The sequence below is a fragment of the Cyanistes caeruleus genome, chromosome 4 (genome assembly GCF_971803275.1).
Source record: "Cyanistes caeruleus chromosome 4, bCyaCae1.hap1.1, whole genome shotgun sequence".
Taxonomy (NCBI): domain Eukaryota; kingdom Metazoa; phylum Chordata; class Aves; order Passeriformes; family Paridae; genus Cyanistes; species Cyanistes caeruleus.
The window spans coordinates 1,254,029-1,275,140 of NC_141704.1; the positions used below are offsets into that span (position 1 = coordinate 1,254,029).

A 21,112-nucleotide genomic window follows, 5' to 3' on the forward strand; every position below is an offset into this window, starting at 1 on the left:
TGTATATTAGCAATAATAGATGCTCGTATATGTTAATATATGTTAAATATATGTTAACGTATTTTACATTTGTATGGTAATATTAAATTAACATTTATTATATTGCTTCATATAATACTAATAGATATACATAATATATAATTGCATATAATTATAATATATTCATTATTAATAATAATTATTAATTATTAGTAGTAATAATTATGAAAACTGACATTATTAAAATATATCATTTATATTATATATATTATAATTAATAATATATTATTAATATGGTCTGATATTATATTCCTATTATATTATTTTACTATTTATTAATATATCCTATCATGTTAACATCAATTTTCTATATTATATAAATAATAATAAATATATATTAATATAGCCATTAATATTATATTAATATAATATTAATAATACAGTTATTATATAATAATGATATATTATATTAATATAATTTGTTTATATTACATATTATATTAATTAATATATGTATGTGTTCTATTATTAATATTAATAATATTAATATAATATTAATATATGCTTTTAGTTTAATACAATATAATACAAATAGTCTATAATGTAGAATATAATGTAATTTTCTATACCCTCTATACAACATTAATTAATTCATATATATTATTGTATATTTCATATATATTGTGTTTCATATATGTAATGTATATGTAATATATATTACACCATTTTTAATAATAATAAATATATTTTAATAAAACATAAACTTACCACAGATTAAAATAATACTAATTATATTTTAATAAAACAAACTTACGCAGATTAAACGGTATATTTTGTTGGAATATAATAATAAAAAGGGGAACACAACAATAAAAAAGAGCTTTTCCTGAATTTGCTGTTCTGGGCTGGGCACATCTGGATGGGCACAGGAAACATCTGGATGGGGCAGGGCCCCGCCGGGCTTGGCAGCGGCACAGCTGGCAGGGGCAGCCCTGAGTCACAGCTGGCAGGGGCTGTGCCCTGACTCAGCCCTGAGTCACAGCTGGACGCGGCCCAGCGGGGCAGGGGCACATCTGGAGCGGGCACATCTGGCGGGGCGGGGCGGGGGCGGGGCCGGGCGGTGGCGCCGGGGCGGGGCCGGGGCTGAGCGCGGCACGGGCGGGCGGCGGCGGGAGCCACGGTGAGGGGCGGGCCGGGAGGGCATTGTCCCCGGGAGGGACCGGGGGTGTCACTGGGGGTGTCCCCTGTCCCTGGGGTGGGGCTGGGGGTGTCCCCGGGGGTGGCCCCTGTCCCCCGGGTGGGGCTGGGGGTGTCCCCGGGGGTGTCCCCTGTCCCCGGGGTGGGACCGGGGGTGTCACCGTTAGGGGGCTGGGGGTGTCCCCTGTTCCCGGGGTGGGGCCGGGTGTGTCCCCTGCCCCCGGGGTGGGGCTGGGGGTGTCCCCGGGTGTGTCCCCTGCCCCCGGGGTGGGGCTGGGGGTGTCCCCGGGGGTGGCCCCTGTCCCCCGGGATGCGGCTGGGGGTGTCCCCGGGGGTGTTCCCTGTCCCCCGGGTGGGGCTGGGGGTGTCCCCTGTCCCCGGGGGGGGTGGGGCTCCGATCATGCCGGGGGCCGGGGGCTGCTGCCCACCGCGCTGCCCTACACCCAGCCCCGCCCCCTACCCTATAACTGCCCAGCCCCCCACCCCATAACCCCCCCTGCCCTATAACTGCCCAGCCCCCAGCCCCATAACCCCCTTTCTCACAGCGGGTATGGGGGGTTGGTTACCCCGGTTTGCCCCCTCGCCATGGGGGGCAGAGTTTGGGGCACCCGCAGGATTTGGGGTGCCAGCAGGGTTTTGAGTACCCGCAGGGTTTGGGGGGCCCGCAATGTTTTTGGGGTGCCAGCAGGGTTTTGGGATGCCTGAAGGGTTTTGGGGTACCCGCAGGGTTTTGGGTTCCAGCAGGGTTTTGGGGTACCCGCAGTGTTTGTGGTGCCCGCAGTGTTTGGGGTGCCAGCAGTGTTTGGGGCGCCCGCAGTGTTTGGGGTGGCTGCAGGGTTTTGGGGTGCCCGCAGTGTTTGGGGTGCCTGCAGGGTTTTGGGGTGCCCGCAGGGTTTGGCTGCCCGCAGGGTTTTGTGGTGCCCGCAGGGTTTTGGGGTGCCCGCAGGGTTTTGGGGTGCCCGAAGTGTTTGGGGTGCCAGCAGGGTTTGGGGTGCCCGCAGGGTTTGGGGTGCCCGCAGTGTTTGGGGTGCCAGCAGTGTTTGGGGCGCCCGCAGTGTTTGGGGTGCCCGCAGTGTTTGGGGTGCCCGCAGGGTTTTGGGGTGCCCGCAGTGTTTGTGGTGCCCGCAGTGTTTGGGGTGCCAGCAGGGTTTTGGGGTGCCCGCAGTGTTTGGGGTGCCCGCAGTGTTTGGGGTGCCCGCAGGGTTTGGGGTGCCAGCAGTGTTTGGGGTGCCAGCAGGGTTTGGGGTGCCCGCAGGGTTTGGGGTGCCCGCAGGGTTTTGGGGTGCCAGCAGGGTTTGGGGTGCCCGCAGTGTTTGGGGTGCCAGCAGGGTTTTGGGGTGCCCGCAGGGTTTTGGGGTGCCCGCTGCTGAGGCTGCCGTGCAGGATCCCGCCAGGATGCCACTGTTCCCCGTCGTGGCGCTCTGGGCTCTGTGCCCCCTCCTCGGCCGGGCAGGTACCCCCCGTTAGCGGCGTGGGGGGGTCCTGCAGAGCCCCCCCGGCCCCGGGGACCCCCTTCCCAACCCCCCCTTTTCCCCCTGCTCGGAGGCCGCGGTGGCGACCCCGAGGCGAGGGCGGGGGAGCCGTTCCCGGCAGGGCGGTGACTCACGGGGCGGCTGCTTGGCACCGGAGAGCCCTCGGTGCCACCAGCGCTCCGCTGCCACCACCCGCCGTGTCCCCACGGATGTCCCCAAACGCGAGTGGCCCCTCTACCCCGCTATATCCCATCCCTGGGGGTGATCCCCGGTGTCCCCAGGGATGTCCCCAACCGCGAGTGGCCCCCTTACCCCGCTATATCCCATCCCTGGGGGGAGTGACTCTGCCGTGTCCCCACGGATGTCCCCAACCAACCCCTCTACCCCTCTGTATCCCATGCCTGGGGGTGTCCCCACGGATGTCCCCAAACGCGAGTGGCCCCTCTACCCGCTATATCCCATCCCCCAGGGGTCACCCCTCTGTGTCCCCAGGGATGTCCCCAGTCGCGAGTGGCCCCCTTACCCCGCTATATCCCATCCCTGGGGGGAGTGACCCTGCCGTGTCCCCACGGATGTCCCCAACCAACCCCTCTACCCCTCTGTATCCCATGCCTGGGGGTGTCCCCACGGATGTCCCCAAACGCGAGTGGCCCCTCTACCCGCTATATCCCATCCCCCAGGGGTCACCCCTCTGTGTCCCCAGGGATGTCCCCAGTCGCGAGTGGCCCCTTACCCCGTTATATCCCATCCCCGGGGGGAGTGACCCTGCCGTGTCCCCACGGATGTCCCCAACCAACCCCTCTACCCCTCTGTATCCCATCCTTGGGGGTGTCCCTGCCGTGTCCCCGCCATGTCCCCAACCGCGAGTGGCCCCTCTGCCCCTCTGTATCCCATCCCCAGGGGTCACCCCTCTGTGTCCCCAGGGATGTCCCCAGTCGCGAGTGGCCCCTCTACCCCTCTGTATCCCATCCCCGGGGGTCACCCCTCCGTGTCCCCTCCCAGACCATCCTCCTGTCCCCGTCACGGTGACAGCGGCCATCGGCGATGACGCCTGCCTGCCCTGCGGCAGCCAGCCCTGGGGTGCCCTGCGCGGGGTCACCCTCAGCTGCACCCACCAGGCCGGCGACCACCGCGCTGTCCCCGTGCTCAGCCACCGCCTGGGCTGGCAGCCGCCCCCCGAGCCGGGCTGGCAGCCCCCCGAGCAGCCCGACAGCCGCTTTAGGGGCAGGGTCGCCTTCTGCGCGGCGGGGACGGGGGAGGCCGGCGTGTCCCTGCTGCTGAGGAACCTCAGCGATCCCGATTTCGGGAATTATTCCTGCTACGCCTCCCGTGCCGAGGCCCCGCAGCTCCTCCTCTGCTCCCTGGTGCTGCAGCCCGCGGGGGAGGGTGAGTGGGGCAGGGGGTGACGCTGTCGCCTTTGGGGTCCCCCTCATTCCCTGCTGTGTTCAGTCCTGTCCTCATCTGGGTGGTGCCAGAATTTGGGGTGTCCCCAGTTCCCTGCTGGGTCCAGTCCTGTCCTCATCTGGGTGGTGCCAGAATTTGGGGTGTCCCCACTAGGGTGGAGCCAGAATTTGGGGTGTCCCCACTTGGGTGGTGCCAGAATTTGGGGTGTCCCCACCTGGGTGGAGCCAGAATTTGGGGTGTCCCCAGTTCCCTGCCGTGCCTGTCACTTCCTCTGTCCCCTGGTCCATCCCTGTCCTCATGTGGATGGAGCCAGAATTTGGGGTGTCCCCAGTTCCCTGCTGGGTCCAGTCCTGTCCTCATCTGGATGGAGCCAGAATTTGGGGTGTCCCCACTGGGGTGGAGCCAGAATTTGGGGTGTCCCCAATTCCTTGATGTGTCCAGCCCTGTCCTCATCTGGGTGGAGCCAGAATTTGGGGTGTCCCCAGTTCCCTGCTGGGTCCAGTCCTGTCCTCAACTGAGTGGTGCCAGAATTTGGGGTGTCCCCACCTGGGTGGTGCCAGAATTTGGGGTGTCCCCAATTCCTTGATGTGTCCAGTCCTGTCCTCATCTGAATGGAGCCAGAATTTGGGGTGTCCCCAGTTCCCTGCTGGGTCCAGTCCTGTCCTCATCTGGGTGGTGCCAGAATTTGGGGTGTCCCCACCTGGGTGGAGCCAGAATTTGGGGTGTCCCCAGTTCCCTGCTGGGTCCAGTCCTGTCCTCATCTGGATGGAGCCAGAATTTGGGGTGTCCCCACTGGGGTGGAGCCAGAATTTAGGGTGACCCCACCTGGGTGGAGCCAGAATTTGGGGTGTCCCCAATTCCCTGCTGTGTCCAATCCTGTCCTCATCTGGGTGGTGTTATGAATCCGTGGTGGTGCCAGAATTTGGGGTGTCCCCAGTTCCCTGCCGTGCCTGTCACTTCCTCTGTCCCCTGGTCCATCCCTGTCCTCATGTGGATGGAGCCAGAATTTTGGGGGTGTCCCCAGTTCCCTGCTGGGTCCAGTCCTGTCCTCATCTGGGTGGAGCCAGAATTTGGGGTGTCCCCACTGGGGTGGAGCCAGAATTTGGGGTGTCCCCAATTCCCTGGTGTGTCCAGCCCTGTCCCTATCTGGGTGGAGCCAGAATTTGGGGTGTCCCCACCTGGGTGGTGCCAGAATTTGGGGTGTCCCCAATTCCTTGATGTGTCCAGTCCTGTCCTCATCTGAATGGAGCCAGAATTTTGGGGGTGTCCCCACTGGGGTGGAGCCAGAATTTGGGGTGTCCCCACCTGGGTGGAGCCAGAATTTGGGGTGTCCCCAGTTCCCTGATGTGTCCAGCTCTGTCCCTATCTGGGTGGAGCCAGAATTTGGGGTGTCCCCACTTGGGTGGTGCCAGAATTTGGGGTGTCCCCAGTTCCCTGATGTGTCCAGCCCTGTCCTCATCTGGGTGGAGCTAGAATTTGGGGTGTCCCCACTTCCCTGCCGTGCCTGTCACTTCCTCTGTCCCCTGGTCCATCCCTGTCCTCATCTGAATGGAGCCAGAATTTGGGGTGTCCCCACCTGGGTGGAGCCAGAATTTTGGGGGTGTCCCCAGTTCCCTGCTGTGTCTGACCATGTGTCCCTGCCCTGCTTGCCCGTCTGTCCCTGCCGTGTCTGTCCTTCTGTCCCTGCCGTGTTTGTCCCTCTGTCCCTGCCGTGTCTGTCCGTCTGTCCCTGCCATGACTGTCCCTTGTCCCTGCCGTGTCTGTCCGTCTGTCCCTGCCATGACTGTCCCTTTACCCTGCCATGTCTGTCCGTCTGTCCCTGCCGTGTCTGTCCCTCTGTCCCTGCCGTGTCTGTCCTTCTGTCCCTGCCGTGTCTGTCCCTCTGTCCCTGCCGAGTGTCTGTCCCTTGTCCCTGCCATGACTGTCCCTTTACCCTGCCATGTCTGTCCGTCTGTCCCTGCCGTGTCTGTCCCTCTGTCCCTGCCGTGTCTGTCCCTCTGTCCCTGCCGGGTCTATCTGTCTGTCCCTGCCGTGTCCCTCTGTCCCTGCCATGTCTGTCCGTCTGTCCCTGACGTGTCTGTCCCTTGTCCCTGCCATGTCTATCCGTCTGTCCCTGCCTGTCCCTCTGTCCCTGTCGTGTCTGTCCCTCTGTCCCTGCCCTTCCTGTCCCTCTGTCCCTGCCGTGTCTGTCCGTCTGTCCCTACCGTGTCTGTCCGTCTGTCCCTGCCTGTCCGTCTGTCCCTGCCCTTCCTGTCCCTCTGTCCCTGCCGTGTCTGTCCGTCTGTCCCTACCGTGTCTATCCGTCCGTCCCTGCCGTGTCTGTCCCTCTGTCCCTGCCGAGTGTCTGTCCGTCTGTCCCTGCCCTGCCTGTCCCTTGTCCCTGCCATGTCTATCCGTCTGTCCCTGCCTGTCCGTCTGTCCCTGCCGTGTCTGTCCGTCTGTCCCTGCCGTGTCTGTCCCTTGTCCCTGCCGTGTCCATCTGTCCCTGCCGTGTCTGTCCCTTGTCTCTGCCGTGTCCGTCTGTCCCTGCCGTGTCTGTCCGTCCGTCCCCCTGTCCCCGCGGCGGTTCGGGGCTCTCCGTGGCGGTGCTGGCGGTGTCCCCACGTGTCGCTGTCCCCGCAGAGCTGCGGGGGGCGGTGGCTCCGGACATGCTGACGGTGATTTGTGTCCTCACGGCCGCTTTCACCGCCGTGGCCATCGGGGTGCTGGTGTGTGCCCGCTGCCAGGGGCACTGCTGGGGGCGCGCAGGTGCGCGGGGGGAAAAAAAAGGGGGGCGGGGGGCACAGAAATGGGTGAGGGGGGCTCTAAAGTGGGTGTTTGGGGCTCTAAAGGGGGTGCGGGGGGCTCCAAAGGGGGTGCGGGGGGCTCCAAAGGGGGTGCGGGGGGCTCCAAAGGGGGTGAGGGGGGTTCCAAAGTGGGTGTGGGGGGAACCAAAGGGGGTGCCGGGGGCACAAAAGGGGGGCCTGGGGGAACAGGGAGGTGTTGGGGGCTCCAAAGTGGGTGTTGGGGGCAGCAAAATGAGTGTTGGGGGCACCAAAGGGGGTGTTTGGGGCTCCAAAAGGGGTGCGGGGGGCTCCAAAAGGGGAGCGGGGGGCACAAAAATGTGTCCGGGGGAGCTCCAAATGGGGGGTGGGGGCTCCAAAGGGGGTGCACAGGTGGGCGGGGGGGAAAAAAAGGGGGGCTGGGGGCACAGAAATGGGTGAGAGGGGCTCCAAAATGGATGTGGGGGACTTCAAAAGGGGTGCGGGGGGCAGAAATGTGGGTGTTTATGTCTCCAAAGTGGGTGTTGAGGGCAGCAAAATGAGTGTTGGGGGCACCAAAGGGGGGGTTTGGGGCTCCAAAAGGGGCGCGGGGGGCTCCAAAGGGGGGTTGGGGGCACAGGGGTGTGCGGGGGTCTCCAAAGGGGGGGTTTGGGGCTCCAAAGGGGGTGCGGGGGGCTCCAAAAGGGGAGCGGGGGGCACAAAAATGTGTCCGGGGGAGCTCCAAAGGGGGTGCAGGGGTGCACAGGTGCGCAGGCAGTAAAAAAGGGGTGGCTGGGGGCACAAAAGTGGGTGCGGGGGACACTGAAGGGGGTGCGGGGGGCTTCAAAAGGGGTGCGGGGGGCTCCAAAGTGGGTATTGAGGGCATAAAAGGGGGTGCAGGAGGGCACGAGGGAGTGCTGGGGGCTCCAAAGTGGGTGTTTGGGGCACAAAAGGGGGTGCTGGGGGACACAGAAGTGGGTGTTGGGGGCACAAAAGAGGGTGCTGGGGGGCACAGGGGGTGTTGTGGGGCACAGGGGGTGTTGTAGGATGGGGAGTCTCCAGCTGGAGACCCCCTGGCCCACTGGGGATGGGATTCTGTGTGGGGAGGGGATTTCCAGCTCCCTTTGTGGTGTGGGATCCATGGGATCCATGGGGTGGGATGGGATCCATGGGATGGGATGGGATCCATGGGGTGGGATGGGATCCATGGGGTGGGATGGGATGGGATGGGATGGGATCCATGGGATGGGATCCATGGGATGGGATCCATGGGATGGGATGGGATGGGATGGGATGGGATGGGATGGGATGGGATGGGATGGGATGGGATCCATGGGATGGGATGGGATGGGATGGGATGGGATGGGATGGGATGGGATGGGATCCATGGGATAGGATGGGATGGGGTGGGATGGGGTCCATGGGATCCATGGAATCCATGGGATGGGATGGGATGGGATGGAGGCTGAGGGTGGAATGGGATGGGATGGGATGGGATGAACAGAGGGAATGGGATGAGGATGAGGGTGAGAACAGAATGGGATGGAGATGAGGGTGGGGATGAAGGCAGGGCAGGGACGAGGCCAAGGATGAAGATGGGGACAAGGATGGGGACGGGAGCAGCTCTATGGGGCCAAGACTGTCCCATTGCCCCACTCACTGTCCCCCCAGCCCCAGAGGCCGGAGCCGTGGCCGGAGGGGAACAAGGAGAGGTGGCCTTGGGTGACGTGAAGAGCCTCAACACCTGAGGCCACCCCAGCTGGGTGACACGTGTGACAGGGGCATGTGACACGGCCCCAAACCGCGGGGACACGGCTGGGGCCGTGCTCTGGGGCAGGGGTGCAGGGACAGGGGGGCAGGAGGGGTTCATGGGGGGTGCCCAATGGTTTGGGGTCCCCAGGGAGGGGCAGGGGACAGCTCAGGGTGTCCCCACTCTCCAGGGGACACCCAAACCCTGGGGTCCCGTGGCTGGGGGGGGACAAACCCTGAGACCCCAAATAAAGAGTGTTGCTCCAGAGCAGGGGGTGACCCCTCTTTCCCACCCGCGAGGGGTTGGGGGGCTTGGGGGGTGGGGTCCCTGTTTAGAGACGGGCTGTGAGGGTCCTGGGGGTCCCCGATTAGGGGTGGGATGTGGGGGTCCCGGGTTGTTTCCCAATTATGGGTGGGATATGGGGAGCCCGGGGTGTCCCCAATTATGGGTGGGATGTGGGGGTCCCGGGTTGTTTCCCAATTATGGGCGGGATGTGGGGGTCCCGGGGTGTCCCCGATTAGGGGTGGGATGTGGGGGTCCCCGATCAGGGGTGAGCTCTGGGGGTCCCGGGGTGTCCTCGATCGAGGTGGGATGTGGGGGTCCCGGGTTGTTTCCCAATTAGAGGTGGGATGTGGGGGTCCCGGCTTGTTCCCCATTAGGGGTGGGATGTGGGGGTCCCGGGGTGTCCCCAATTAGGGGTGGGATGTGGGGGTCCCGGGGGTCCCCAAGCGCGCTCATTCCCTCACGACCGCTGGGCGGCGCTGTCGGCAGAGGGGGGGGAGCACGGGTCACGCCCACTGACACGCCCACAACACCATATTTGGTCATGTCACGCCCCATCCCTTCCATGGCCACGCCCTTTATCCCGCCCGTGTTCTGAAGGCGCCGAGCGAGAAATTTGGGATATTTGGGATCTCGCAGAATCCCGGGGGCTCCGCGGGGCTCCTCGGCTGGTGCTCGCCCTCCTCCCATGGCGACCACTGCGGCTCCAGGGACCATCAGAGCCTCTCTTCTCCTTCCCTGTGTCCTCCTCTCCATCCCTGTCCTGGCACCTCCCATGGATCCCATCCCACCCCATCCCATGGATCCCATGGATCCCATGGATCCCATCCCATCCCATCCCATCCCATGGATCCCATGGATCCCATCCCATCCCATGGATCCCATCCCATGGATCCCATCCCATGGATCCCATCCCATCCCACCCCATCCCATCCCATGGATCCCATTGATCCCATGGATCCCATCCCACCCCATCCCATGGATCCCATGGATCCCATGGATCCCATCCCATCCCATCCCATCCCATGGATCCCATCCCATCCCATCCCACCCCATCCCATCTCATCCCATCCCATCCCATCCCATCCCATCCCATCCCATCCCATCCCATCCCATCCCATCCCATCCCATCCCATCCCATCCCATCCCATCCCATCCCATGGATCCCATGGATCCCATCCCATCCCATGGATCCCATCCCATCCCATCCCATGGATCCCACCCTTGTCCCACACCCAGCTCTGGGGTTTGGGGTACACCAGGACAGAGCCCCGGACTTGATGTCCCTTTTTTGGGGTGCTGCCGAGCCCTGGGCAGGGGACACCAAGGCAGGGGCCACCATGGGGTGTGTGACAGGGCCACCACAGGTGTGTGACATGGCCACCATGGGGTGTGTGACACGGCCACCATGGGGTGTATGACAGGGCCACCGTGGGGTGTGTGACATGGCCACCACAGGGTGTGTGACACGGCCACCATGGGGTGTGTGACACGGCCACCATGGGTTGTGTGACACGGCCACCGTGGGGTGTGGGACATGGCCACCACAGGGTGTGTGACATGGCCACCATGGGGTGTGGGACACAGCCACCATGAGGTGTGTGACACGGCCACCATGAGCTGGGGACAGTGGGGTGGTGGCATGACCACTGTGGGGTCACTTGGGGCCACCTCACCCATGGGGACACATGCGTGGGGACACACGCCAAGGAGAAGGGATCTGATGGGCGGACACACGAACCTGGTGGGGTTTTTTTGGGAATCACAACAGATCCGTGGACATCCCAGAGTGACATCCATGGGCGCCATCATCTTTATTGTAGGGACACAAACTCTTCTGTGAGGTTCAAACCCCACCAAGACCTCGTGGCCAAGTCCCCATCAGCATTTTGGGGGTTCATGGGGGCTCCTCCACAGCAGCACCCCAATGTTCTGGAGGTGGGACTGGCTCCTCCCTGACCCTAAAAGCACAAAGGGGATTTTTGGTTTTGGTTCCTCTGTGTGAAGCTCTCGTCTTCCTCCGGAAAGGGCCGTGTCAGCATCTGCTCCCAGGGAATTTCCAGCCAGGAGTAGAAGAGAAACAATAAAAAAAATGGAATAAAAATAAATTAAATTATAGCTGTGATTCAGTGCTCTTTCCAAGCAAAGGGTGGTGACACAAGGTGACAGCTCTTTTCTATGCCCGAGAGTGAGTTTTTCTCACGAAAACTGAGAATGTGAGGCAAAAAAATAGGGCAAAATTCATCCCAAAAATGGGATTTGAGGGTTGGATCCTGCTGGGGAAGGAACCTGTTGCTTCCTCGTGTCCCAGGATAGACCAAAGCGCTCCAGTTTTGGCAGCAGAGGGGAATCGATGAGGTTTGGGCTCCCGCCTCCCTGTGCAGGAGAAGTCACTGAAGTGTCAGCACTGGAGGGTTTGGGGCTGATTTCAGCAAATTTGGGTCAGAGACTCAGCCACGTCCTTTTAGGAAAATCCCGAGTGACCTCAGCTGGCCACGATTCAGGGACGAGGATTCCCCCGTGTCCCTTGGAGGACTGTCACCCGGGGAAAAATCACTGACTATACAATCTAGGTATAATTATAAAATTCAACAATTCCGCCAAGCTGCGGGGTTCTCTGGGGCACGGATCGCACGGTTCGGGCACTTTCGGGAAGGGATTCGGGAAGTTTCCAGGCGGGATCTGAGCCCGACCCCGGCTTCGCGCGGGACGGGAAAGGGGTGCGCTGGCCCTTTAAGGCACGGACAGGTGCGGCAGCGCCACACCGCGCCGGGGGCGGGACCGGCGGGTGCTGAGTGACAGGGTGCTTAACCAATGGAAAGGCAGAATGAGGAGGATGCAGCCAATGAGAAAGCGGGGAGGGGAGGGGGCGTGGCTGAGCGGAGCGGGGCTCGCTGAGGGGCGAAGCGGGGTCCGGTCAGGTTCGGCTGCGTTCGGCGCCGTTCGGCCCCGCTCGGCTCCGCTCGGCCCCGCTCGGCCATGGCGAGGCGGACGGCGGCCCCCGCCGGGCCCCTCATGGACGATTTCTCCTTCGTGAGCCCGGTGGTCAAGTACGTGCTCTTCTTCTTCAACCTGCTCTTCTGGGTGAGTGCGGGGGCACCGGGACACCCCATTCCGTGAGGATGTCCGCGCACTGGGGCTGTTCCCATCGCTGCACCCCATTGGGACACCGCCATCCCCAGGGACCCCCAGCCCTGAGGTCCCACCGGGACCACCTTGGGGCTCTCTCCATCCCTGTTGGGGTCCCTCATCCCCAGGGACCCCCAGCCCTGAGGTCCCACCGGGATCACCTTGGGGCTCTCTCCGTCCCTGTTGGGATCCCTCATCCCCAGGGACCCCCCATCCCCAGGGATCCCACATCCCTTGGGGTTGTCTCCATCCCCGATCCCTGTGGGGATCCCCCATCCCCAGGGACCCCCAGCCCTGAGATCCCACCAGGACCACCTTGGGGCTCTCTCTATCCCTGATCTCTATTGGGATCCCCCATCCCCAGGGATCCCCCATCCCCAGTGACCCCCAGCCCTTGAGGCTCTCTCCATCCCCGATCCCTGTTGGGATCCCCCATCCCCAGTGACCCCCAGCCCTTGAGGCTCTCTCCATCCCTGATCCCTGTTGGGATCCCCCATCCCCAGGGATCCCCCATTCCCAGGGATCCCCCATCCCCAGTGACCCCCAGCGCTTGGGGCTCTCTCCATCCCTGATCCCTGTGGGGATCCCCCATCCCCAGGGATCCCCCAGCCCTTAGGGTTCTCTCCATCCCTGATCCCTGTTGCGATCCCCCATCCCCAGGGACCCCACATCCCCTGGGGCTCTCTCAATCCCCGATCCCTGTTGGGATCCTCCTGGGCCTCTCTCCACCCCTGGACCTATTTGGGACCCCACATTCCTGGGATCCCCTGACCCGCCTCCATCCCCAGGACCTCACCAGGAACCCCTTGACTTTGGAGCTGTCCCCATCCCCTGATCCCCACTGGAATCCACTCTCCTCGCAATCCCTGGAGCCCCCCAAGCCCAGTGACCCCTCATTCCCGAGGGATTCCTGCTCCCTGGGAATGTCCCCATCCCTGGACTCCACTGGGATCCCCCGTTCCAGAATCTCCAGAAGGAGTTTCCCCGTTCCCCTAGAGTTTTTGGGGTCCTTTGGTCCTTCCTGGCCCCACACAGGTGACAAACCTCCCAGGGAGGGGGACAGAGGCCCTTCTTGTCCCCAACCCATCCCAGAGATATCTCCTGCAGGGAAACCACAGTTTTCCATATTTGGGGGCTTTTTTTATTAAATTTTTTTAATATTTTGAGGGATTTTTTTTATGTTTTTGAAAAGTTTTATGTTTTGAGTATTTTTTTTTATGCTTCAAGGACTTTTTAAAAATGCTTTGAAGATTTTTGCATCGCTTGGGAGATTTGAGGATTTTTTTTATGTTTTGGGGATTTTAAAATGCTTTTGGGTTTTTTGGGGGGTTTTTTTTGCAAGTTTTGGGGTTTTTTTTTTTGCGAGTTATTTCCGTGTTTGCAATCCTATTTTTGAGGAAGTTTCTCGCTTCCCATAAACCACGAGCCTGTGTCCAGCGACCTGCAGAGGAACAGCGCTGGCTGGCGGGAGGTGGGGACAGAGGTGACCTCCTGGGAGGTGGGGACAGAGGTGACCTCCCAGGGGGTGGGGACAGAGGTGACCTCCCAGAAGGTGGGGACAGATGTGACCACCCAGGAGGTGGGGACAGAGGTGACCACCTAGGGGGTGGGGACAGAGGTGACCACCCAGGGGGTGGGGACTGATGTGGCCTCCCAGGGGGTGGGGACTGAGATGACCTCCCAGGAGCTGGGGACAGATGTGACTTTCCAGGAGGTGGGGACAGAGGTGACCACCCAGAAGGTGGGGACACAGTGGACACCGTGTGACGAGGGGAAACTGAGGCAGCCCCTGCAGTTTTGCTGCCCCGTTTCCATCCCTGGCTCTGAGGTGGGGACATAGGTGTGGCACAGGGCTGGTGACAGCTGCGGGGTCACCTCTGTCCCTCTGCAGATGATCTCCATGGTGATGGTGGCCGTGGGGGTCTACGCCCGGCTGCTGAAGCACGCAGGTGAGCTCAGGGGTGGTTCCCAGCCAGTTCTGGTGCTCTGGGGGCTGTGATGGGGGGTCCTGGGGGTGCTGGCAGTGCCGGTGACAGCTCTGGTGACAGAGGCAGCCATGGCGTGCCTGGCGGTGGACCCTGCCATCCTCCTCATCATGGTGGGCGTCCTCACCTTCCTCATCACCTTCTGCGGCTGCGTCGGCTCCTTGCGGGAGAACATCTGCCTGCTGCAGATGGTGAGTCCTGCAGGGGCTGGGGGACCTGGTGGCATCTCGGTGTCCCCTCCCGTGGTCCCCTCACTGTCACATTCCTTTTCCTGCAGTTCTCCGTCTGCCTGACCATCATCTTCCTCCTGCAGCTGGCGGCCGGCGTGCTGGGCTTTGTCTTCTCCGATAAGGTACCGAACCCAGAGGGTGGGATGGGGAACCCAAACCCGGTGGGGGTGATGGGTGACCCCACTCGTGTCACCCGCTGGGTGACAGCCTCGCTGGTGTCCCCCAGGCACGTGGGAAGGTCAGCGAGATCATCAACGGAGCCATCGTGCATTACCGGGATGACCTGGACCTGCAGAACCTCATCGATTTTGGGCAGAAGGAGGTGACCGGGGTGGGGGTCTGCAGGGTTGGGGTGTCCCTCCAGTAGATCAGGACATGTCCCCACTTCTTAAATCTGTGGGGTGGCACAGCTTGGGGACGTTGGATGGCTCTGGCAAGAGGATTTGGTGTTTGTGGTGATGTCCTGCATGGGCAGGGCGAGGCTGGGGAGAGCTGGGGGCACCAACTGTCCCCCTGCCATGGGCTGCTGTCCCCTCGGCGCCGAGCCCCGTGTCCTGCCCGCAGTTCAGCTGCTGCGGGGGTGTCTCCTACAAGGACTGGTCCCAGAACGTGTATTTCAACTGCACGGCCACCAACCCCAGCCGTGAGCGCTGCTCCGTGCCCTTCTCCTGCTGCCTGCACGACACCGAGCAGGTCAGTCCTGGGGGTGGCCTCGGGGGACACTGCCCTGTGCCTGTCCTGCTGTGCCCTGGGGCTGTGCTGGGCCTGGAGCCCTGTCCTGTGCCCGTCCTGCCGTGCCCTGGGGCTGTGCTGGGCCTGGAGCCCTGCCCAAGGGGAGGGAACACGCTGGTGGCAACAGATGGACCCCATCCCACTTTTGGGGTTTGGGTTCTCCTGTCCTACCTTCGGGGTTTGGGTTCCTCCGTCCCACACTCTGGGTTTGGGTTCCACATCCCACTTTGGGGTTTGGGTTCCCCATTGCACACTCTGGGTTTGGGTTCCCACACTCTGGGTTTGGTTTCCCCATCCCACCTTTGGGGTTTGTGTTCCCCATCCCACCTTTGGGGTTTGGGTTCCTCCATCCCACACTCTGGGTTTGGGTTCCCCATCCCACTTTGGGGTTTGGGTTCCCCATCCCACGTTTGGGGTTTGGGTTCCCCATCCCACTTTGGGGTTTGGGTTCTCCTGTCCTACCCTCTAGGTTTGGGTTCCTCCATCCCACCTTTGGGGTTTGGGTTCCCCATCCCACACTCTGGGATTGGGTTCCCACACTCTGGGTTTGGGTTCCCCATCCCACCTTGGAGTTTGGGTTCCCCATCCCAGCCTTTGGCTTTGGGGACATTTCCTGGGTGGAAATGCTGTGGTGAGCCGGGGGAGAATTCTCCCTCTCGAGCTGGGATTGGCTCTCTGGGGACAGGTGGCTCTGGAGGGCTGGCCTGGGGACACCGAGGAAGGGGACACCCCACCAAGGCAAGGCCAGAGCTCCTGGTCACCACACGGCTGCCCCCCAAGAACCGGGACCCCAGTGTGTCCTGTCCCCTCTCCCAGGCCGTCATCAACACCATGTGTGGCCACGGGATGCAGGCCAGGGGCTACCTGGAGGCCAGTGCCTTCATCCACACCAACGGCTGCATCGACAAGCTGGTCAACTGGACCCACAGCAACCTCTTCCTGCTGGGGGGCATCACCCTGGGGCTGGCCCTGCCCCAGGTACGGGGCTGGGGCACTGCGGGGGACAAGGCTCCGTCCCAAAGCTCTGCTTGTGGGGTTTTTTGGGGGGCTGCCTTAATGGCATTAATCCTAAATGGATTGCCAGATTGGGATGGGATTTGGGGTGGGCAGTGATGCAGATGTCAGGCATGGGGGGAATGGGGTGACACTGCCTGGTGTTGCTCAGTGCCTCCCTCTCCCGTTCTCCTTCTTCCCTCTCCCTTTCTGTCCCCACTTCCTCTTCCATTTCCGCTTTCCTTTCCCATTTCCTTCCTGGTTCCCCTTCCTCTTTCTCTTCCTTTCTTGTCCCCTCTTCTCCCTCCCCTCTATCTCATTTCCCCTTTCACTCTCCCCATCCCCTCCCTCTCCCCATCCCCTTCCTCTCCCCATCCCCATCCCCTCCTCTCCCCATCCCCTCCCTCTCCTTATCTCTTTTCCTCTCCCCATCCCCTCCATCTCCCCATTCCCTCTCTCTCCTATCTACCCCCCCTTCCTCTCCCCCTCCCTCCCTCTCCCCTGCAGCTGGTGGGTATCGTACTGGCGCAGCTCCTCATCAACCAGATCCGTGACCAGATCAAGCTGCAGCTCTACAACCAGCAGCACCGGGCAGACCCCTGGTACTGAGCCCCGGCCTCTGCCGGGGCATTCCCGACCCCGGATCCGCGGGGAGAGCCCGGGGGGCTCGGCTGGAGAAGAGGGAAGGCGGATCCGCGCTGGCTGCGGAGAGGGAGGCTCCGTGCCTTTGGCAGCCGGGCTCGGCCTGGAGGTGCTGAGCTGAGGCAGCGCCGGGGAATCGCTGTCTGTCCGTCCGTCCGTGCGTCCTGCTGCTGCACAAAGCTTCGCACTGGGGTGTGCTTACCTTCCCCGCCTGTGCTGGAGAAGGACGTTTGTCTGTCTGTCTGTCTGTCTGTGCACTGAGCTGCCTTGGCCCAGGCTGGGCTGTGGGACTGGGGACAATCCCCCACAGCCAGGTGTTTGGGGACAATCCCCACGGCTGGGTGTTTGGGGACATTCCCCCACAGCCAGGTGTTTGGGGACAATCCCCATGGCTGGGTGTTTGGGGACAATCCCCATGGCTGGGTGTTTGGGGACAATCCCCATGGCCGGGTGTTTGGGGACAATCCCCACAGCCAGGTGTTTGGGGACAATCCCCCACAGCCAGGTGTTTGGGGACAATCCCCCACAGCCAGGTGTTTGGGGACATTCCCCATGGCTGGGTGTTTGGGGACAATTCCCCATGGCCGGGTGTCTGGGGACAATCCCCATGGCCGGGTGTTTGGGGACAATTCCCCATGGCTGGGTGTTTGGGGACATTCCCCATGGCCGGGTGTTTGGGGACAATCCCCATGGCTGGGTGTTTGGGGACAATCCCCACAGCCAGGTGTTTGGGGACATTCCCCATGGCCGGGTGTTTGGGGACAATCCCCATGGCTGGGTGTTTGGGGACAATTCCCCATGGCCGGGTGTTTGGGGACAATCCCCATGGCCGGGTGTTTGGGGACAATCCCCACGGCTGGGTGTTTGGGGACAATTCCCCATGGCCGGGTGTTTGGGGACATTCCCCATGGCCGGGTGTTTGGGGGACATTCCCCATGGCCGGGTGTTTGGGGACATTCCCCACAGCCAGGTGTTTGGGGACAATCCCCAGGACCAGGTGTCCATCTCAGTGTCCCCAAGTGTGGGGACAGCCCGGTGGCTCTGTGGGTGCTCTGCTGCTTCTTGGCTTTCATGGACAATAAAGACACGAGGCCCCGAGCTCTGCCAGGCCGTGCAGGGGACACTGTGGTGGCTCTGGGGACACTCAGGGGACACCATGGTGGCTCTGGGGACACACAGGGCACACCGTGGTGACTCTGGGGACACTGTGGTGGCTCTGGGGACACTCAGGGGACACCATGGTGGCTCTGGGAACACGCAAGGGACACTGGTGGCTCTGGGGACACTCAGGGGACACTGTGGTGGCTCTGGGGACACACAGGGGACACCGCGATGTCTCTGGGGACACACAGGGCACACCATGGTGACTCTGGGGACACCACGGTGGCTCTGGGGACACGCAAGGGACACCACAGTGGCTCTGGGGACACACAGGGCACACCGTGGTGACTCTGGGGACACCGCGGTGGCTCTGGGGACACGCAGGGCACACCACGGTGTCTCTGGGGACAAACAGGGGACACTGCGGTGTGTCTGGGGACACACAGGGGACACCGCGGTGTCTCTGGGGACACACAGGGGACACCGCAATGTCTCTGGAGACACACAGGGGACACCACAGTGGCTCTGGGGACACACAGGGCACACCATGGTGACTCTGGGGACACCGTGGTGGCTCTGGGGACACTCAGGGCACACCACAGTGGCTCTGGGGACGCTCAGGGCACACCACGGTGGCTCTGGGGACACAAAAGGGACACCACGGTGGCTCAGGCGACACCGTGGTGGCTCTGGGGACAATCGGAGGACACTGCGGTGGCTCTGGGGACACTCAGGGCACACCATGGTGACTCTGGGGACACCGTGGTGGCTCTGGGGACACTCAGGGCACACCACGGTGGCTCTGGGGACACGCAGGGCACACCACGGTGTCTCTGGGGACAAACAGGGGACACCGCGGTGGCTCTGGGGACACACAGGGGACACCGTGATGGCTCTGGGGACACTCAGGGCACACCATGGTGACTCTGGGGACACCGCGGTGGCTCTGGGGACACACAGGGCACACCATGGTGACTCTGGGGACACCGCGGTGGCTCTGGGGACACTCAGGGCACACCATGGTGACTCTGGGGACACACAGGGCACACCATGGTGACTCTGGGGACACCGCGGTGGCTCTGGGGACACTCAGGGCACACCATGGTGACTCTGGGGACACACAGGGGACACCGCGATGTCTCTGGGGACACACAGGGCACACCATGGTGACTCTGGGGACACCGTGGTGGCTCTGGGGACACTCAGGGCACACCGTGGTGGCTCTGGGGACACACAGGGGACACCGCGATGTCTCTGGGGACACTCAGGGGACACCGTGGTGGCTCTGGGGACACTCAGGGCACACCGCGGTGGCTCTGGGGACACACCGAGGCCACCCCGTGGCCCTGTCCTGCTGTTGTGAGACCCCAAAACGAGCGGGGAAAAGCGGCTGAGGCGCCTGGGCCTGGCCCGGCCTCTCGGAGCTGTCGCAAACCCGTGGGTGGAGTTTTTTAGGGTCGGCTTTTTGGGGTTTTTTGTTTTGTTTTGTTTTGTTTTGTTTTTAATTTTCCCTTCTCCTCGGGCTGGGTGGTCCCTCCCGCGGAGGGAGCCGGGATGAGGCCAACCCCCGGCTCTTTGTGTGCGGCCGGGACGCTTCTTTCCCATTAAAAACAAAAAAAAAATCCCTTTTTTTGGCTTTTTTTCCCTTCAAAATCCACCTCATCCCCCTACCAAAATGTCATTTTTTTCCCCCAAAAGCGATTGCTTCTCTGAGGAATGACACCTACCCGCAAAAAAAGTGATTTTTTTCCCCTCCAAAACTCACTTTTCTTCCCCTCCAAAGAGCTACTTCTTCCCCAAAAAATAACTCTAAGAAGTAGCTGTTCTCCAAAAAAGTGGCTTCTTCCCAAAAAAAAGCCACTATTTTCTCCCAAAAAAACAACTTTTCTTCCCCTAAAAGTCTTTTGTTCCCCCCCAAACTTATTTTTCCCTCCCGAAAAAGTAACTTGCCCCTAAAAAAAGGAATTTTCCCCCACAAAAATCAAGTTCTCTCCCCACAAAATTGTCTTTTCTCTCCTAGAATTGATTTTCTTACCAAAAAGAGTATGCCCTACTCAAAAAAATAACTTTTTTTCCCCAGAAAAGTGTCTTTTGTCCCCAAAAAGTGACTTTTACCTCCCCAAAAAGTAACTTTTCCCTTTAAAAAGTGACTTCTCTCCTACGAAAATGAGATTTATCCACCAATGGAGTTTTTTCTCTCCCAATCAATTGCTTTTCGTCCCCCTCAAAAATGACTTTTCTTCCCCCCAACCCCAAATTTTTCTCCTCCCAAAAGTGGCTTCTTTCCCCCAAAGTCAAGTTTCCACCTCCAAAAAGTAACTTTTTACTCACAAAAGCCTTTTAGTCACATTTTATTTCACAGAAAAAAAAAGGACCTTTACCTCACAAGGAACATTTCCCTCACAAAATTGTTATTTTCTTCCTATGAAGTGATGTTTTTGTCACAAAAATGGCATTTTCCTTCCAAAATTGGACCTTTTTTTCGTGAGAATGAACTTTCCCCCCACAAATAGTGACTTTTTTCCTCACAAAAAGGACATTTTCTTCACAAGAAGTGACTTCTTCCTCACAAGAGTGACTTTTTTATCACAAAAAGAAACTTTTTCTTCAGAAAAAATAACTTTTCCCTCACAAAAAGTGACTTTTTCCCTCACAAGTGAGTTTTCCCTCAGAAAAAGGAATCTTTTCCCCACAAATTGTGACTTCTTCCTCACAAAAAACCCACTTTTTCCTCACAGAAGGAACTTTTCCCTCACAAAGGCCTTTTGTGAGGGGGAGTTTTTACCCTCCCAAAAAAAAGACTTTCCCCTCACTTTTTAGCGACTTTTTCCCTCACAAAAAGACATTTTTTTCTCACAAAAAGACACTTCTTCCTCACAAAAAGGAACTTCCCCTCAGAAAAACAATTTTTTTCCTGATCAAAAAGCGCCTTTTTTCCTCACAAGAGGAACTTTCTCCTCACAAATGTTGACTATTTCCTCCCAAAAAAAAAGAATTTCCCCTCACTTTTTAGCAACTTCTTCCTTCAGGAAAAAAAAATCCCACTTTTTCCCTCAGGAAAAACGCCACGTTTTCCTCGCAAAAAGCGACCTTTTCCTCACAAAAAGAAAACTTTTCCTGACCAAAAAGCGAGTTTTTTCCTCACGGGAAGAATTTTCTCCTTAAAAAAGGGGACTCTTTCCTTCCCCTCAAAAAAAAGGGTTCTTTTCACTTTTTAGCGACTTTTTCCCTCACAAAAAACCACTTTTCTCCTCACAAAAAGCACAAAAAGCGACCTTATCCTCACAAAACGGATCTTGTCCTCAGAAAAAGAAAACTTTTCCTGACCACAAAGCGACTTTTTTCCTCAGGGGAAGAACTTTTTCCTCACAAAAGGGGACCCTTTCCTCCCAGAAAGAAAACTTTCCCCTCACTTTCCAGCCACTTTTTCCCTCACAAAAAGCTCCTTTCCCCTCACAAATCGCCTCTCTTACCC

General features: G+C 59.0%; 2 protein-coding genes across 5 annotated transcripts; both read left to right on the forward strand.

The window, feature by feature from the left end:
* Positions 1–1,112: 1,112 nt before the first annotated feature.
* On the forward strand, positions 1,113–8,810 carry LOC147653372 (uncharacterized). Of its 2 annotated transcripts, XM_086885875.1 has the most exons (5): positions 1,113–1,159; positions 2,524–2,629; positions 3,651–4,034; positions 6,675–6,800; positions 8,465–8,810. In XM_086885875.1, the coding sequence occupies exons 2-5, from the start codon at positions 2,572–2,574 to the stop codon at positions 8,539–8,541; spliced, it is 645 nt and encodes a 214-aa protein (XP_086742001.1). In that variant the 5' UTR covers positions 1,113–1,159; positions 2,524–2,571; the 3' UTR covers positions 8,542–8,810. The 2 variants fall into 2 exon arrangements, with proteins under 2 accessions (XP_086742001.1, XP_086742000.1); XM_086885874.1 differs by lacking the exons at positions 1,113–1,159; positions 2,524–2,629 and having other exon boundaries at positions 2,827–4,034; positions 8,465–8,613.
* A 2,882-nt stretch (positions 8,811–11,692) lies between these two features.
* On the forward strand, positions 11,693–17,634 carry TSPAN33 (tetraspanin 33). Of its 3 annotated transcripts, none has more exons than XM_086886275.1 (9): positions 11,693–11,909; positions 13,846–13,903; positions 14,003–14,130; positions 14,217–14,291; positions 14,396–14,491; positions 14,734–14,862; positions 15,718–15,879; positions 16,402–17,206; positions 17,503–17,634. In XM_086886275.1, exons 1-8 carry the CDS (start codon positions 11,805–11,807, stop codon positions 16,501–16,503), a joined length of 855 nt encoding a protein of 284 aa, XP_086742401.1. In that variant the 5' UTR covers positions 11,693–11,804; the 3' UTR covers positions 16,504–17,206; positions 17,503–17,634. The 3 variants fall into 3 exon arrangements, with proteins under 3 accessions (XP_086742401.1, XP_086742399.1, XP_086742402.1); XM_086886273.1 differs by having other exon boundaries at positions 16,402–17,124; positions 17,261–17,634; XM_086886276.1 differs by lacking the exon at positions 15,718–15,879 and having other exon boundaries at positions 11,742–11,909; positions 16,402–17,634.
* Positions 17,635–21,112: the final 3,478 nt, after the last annotated feature.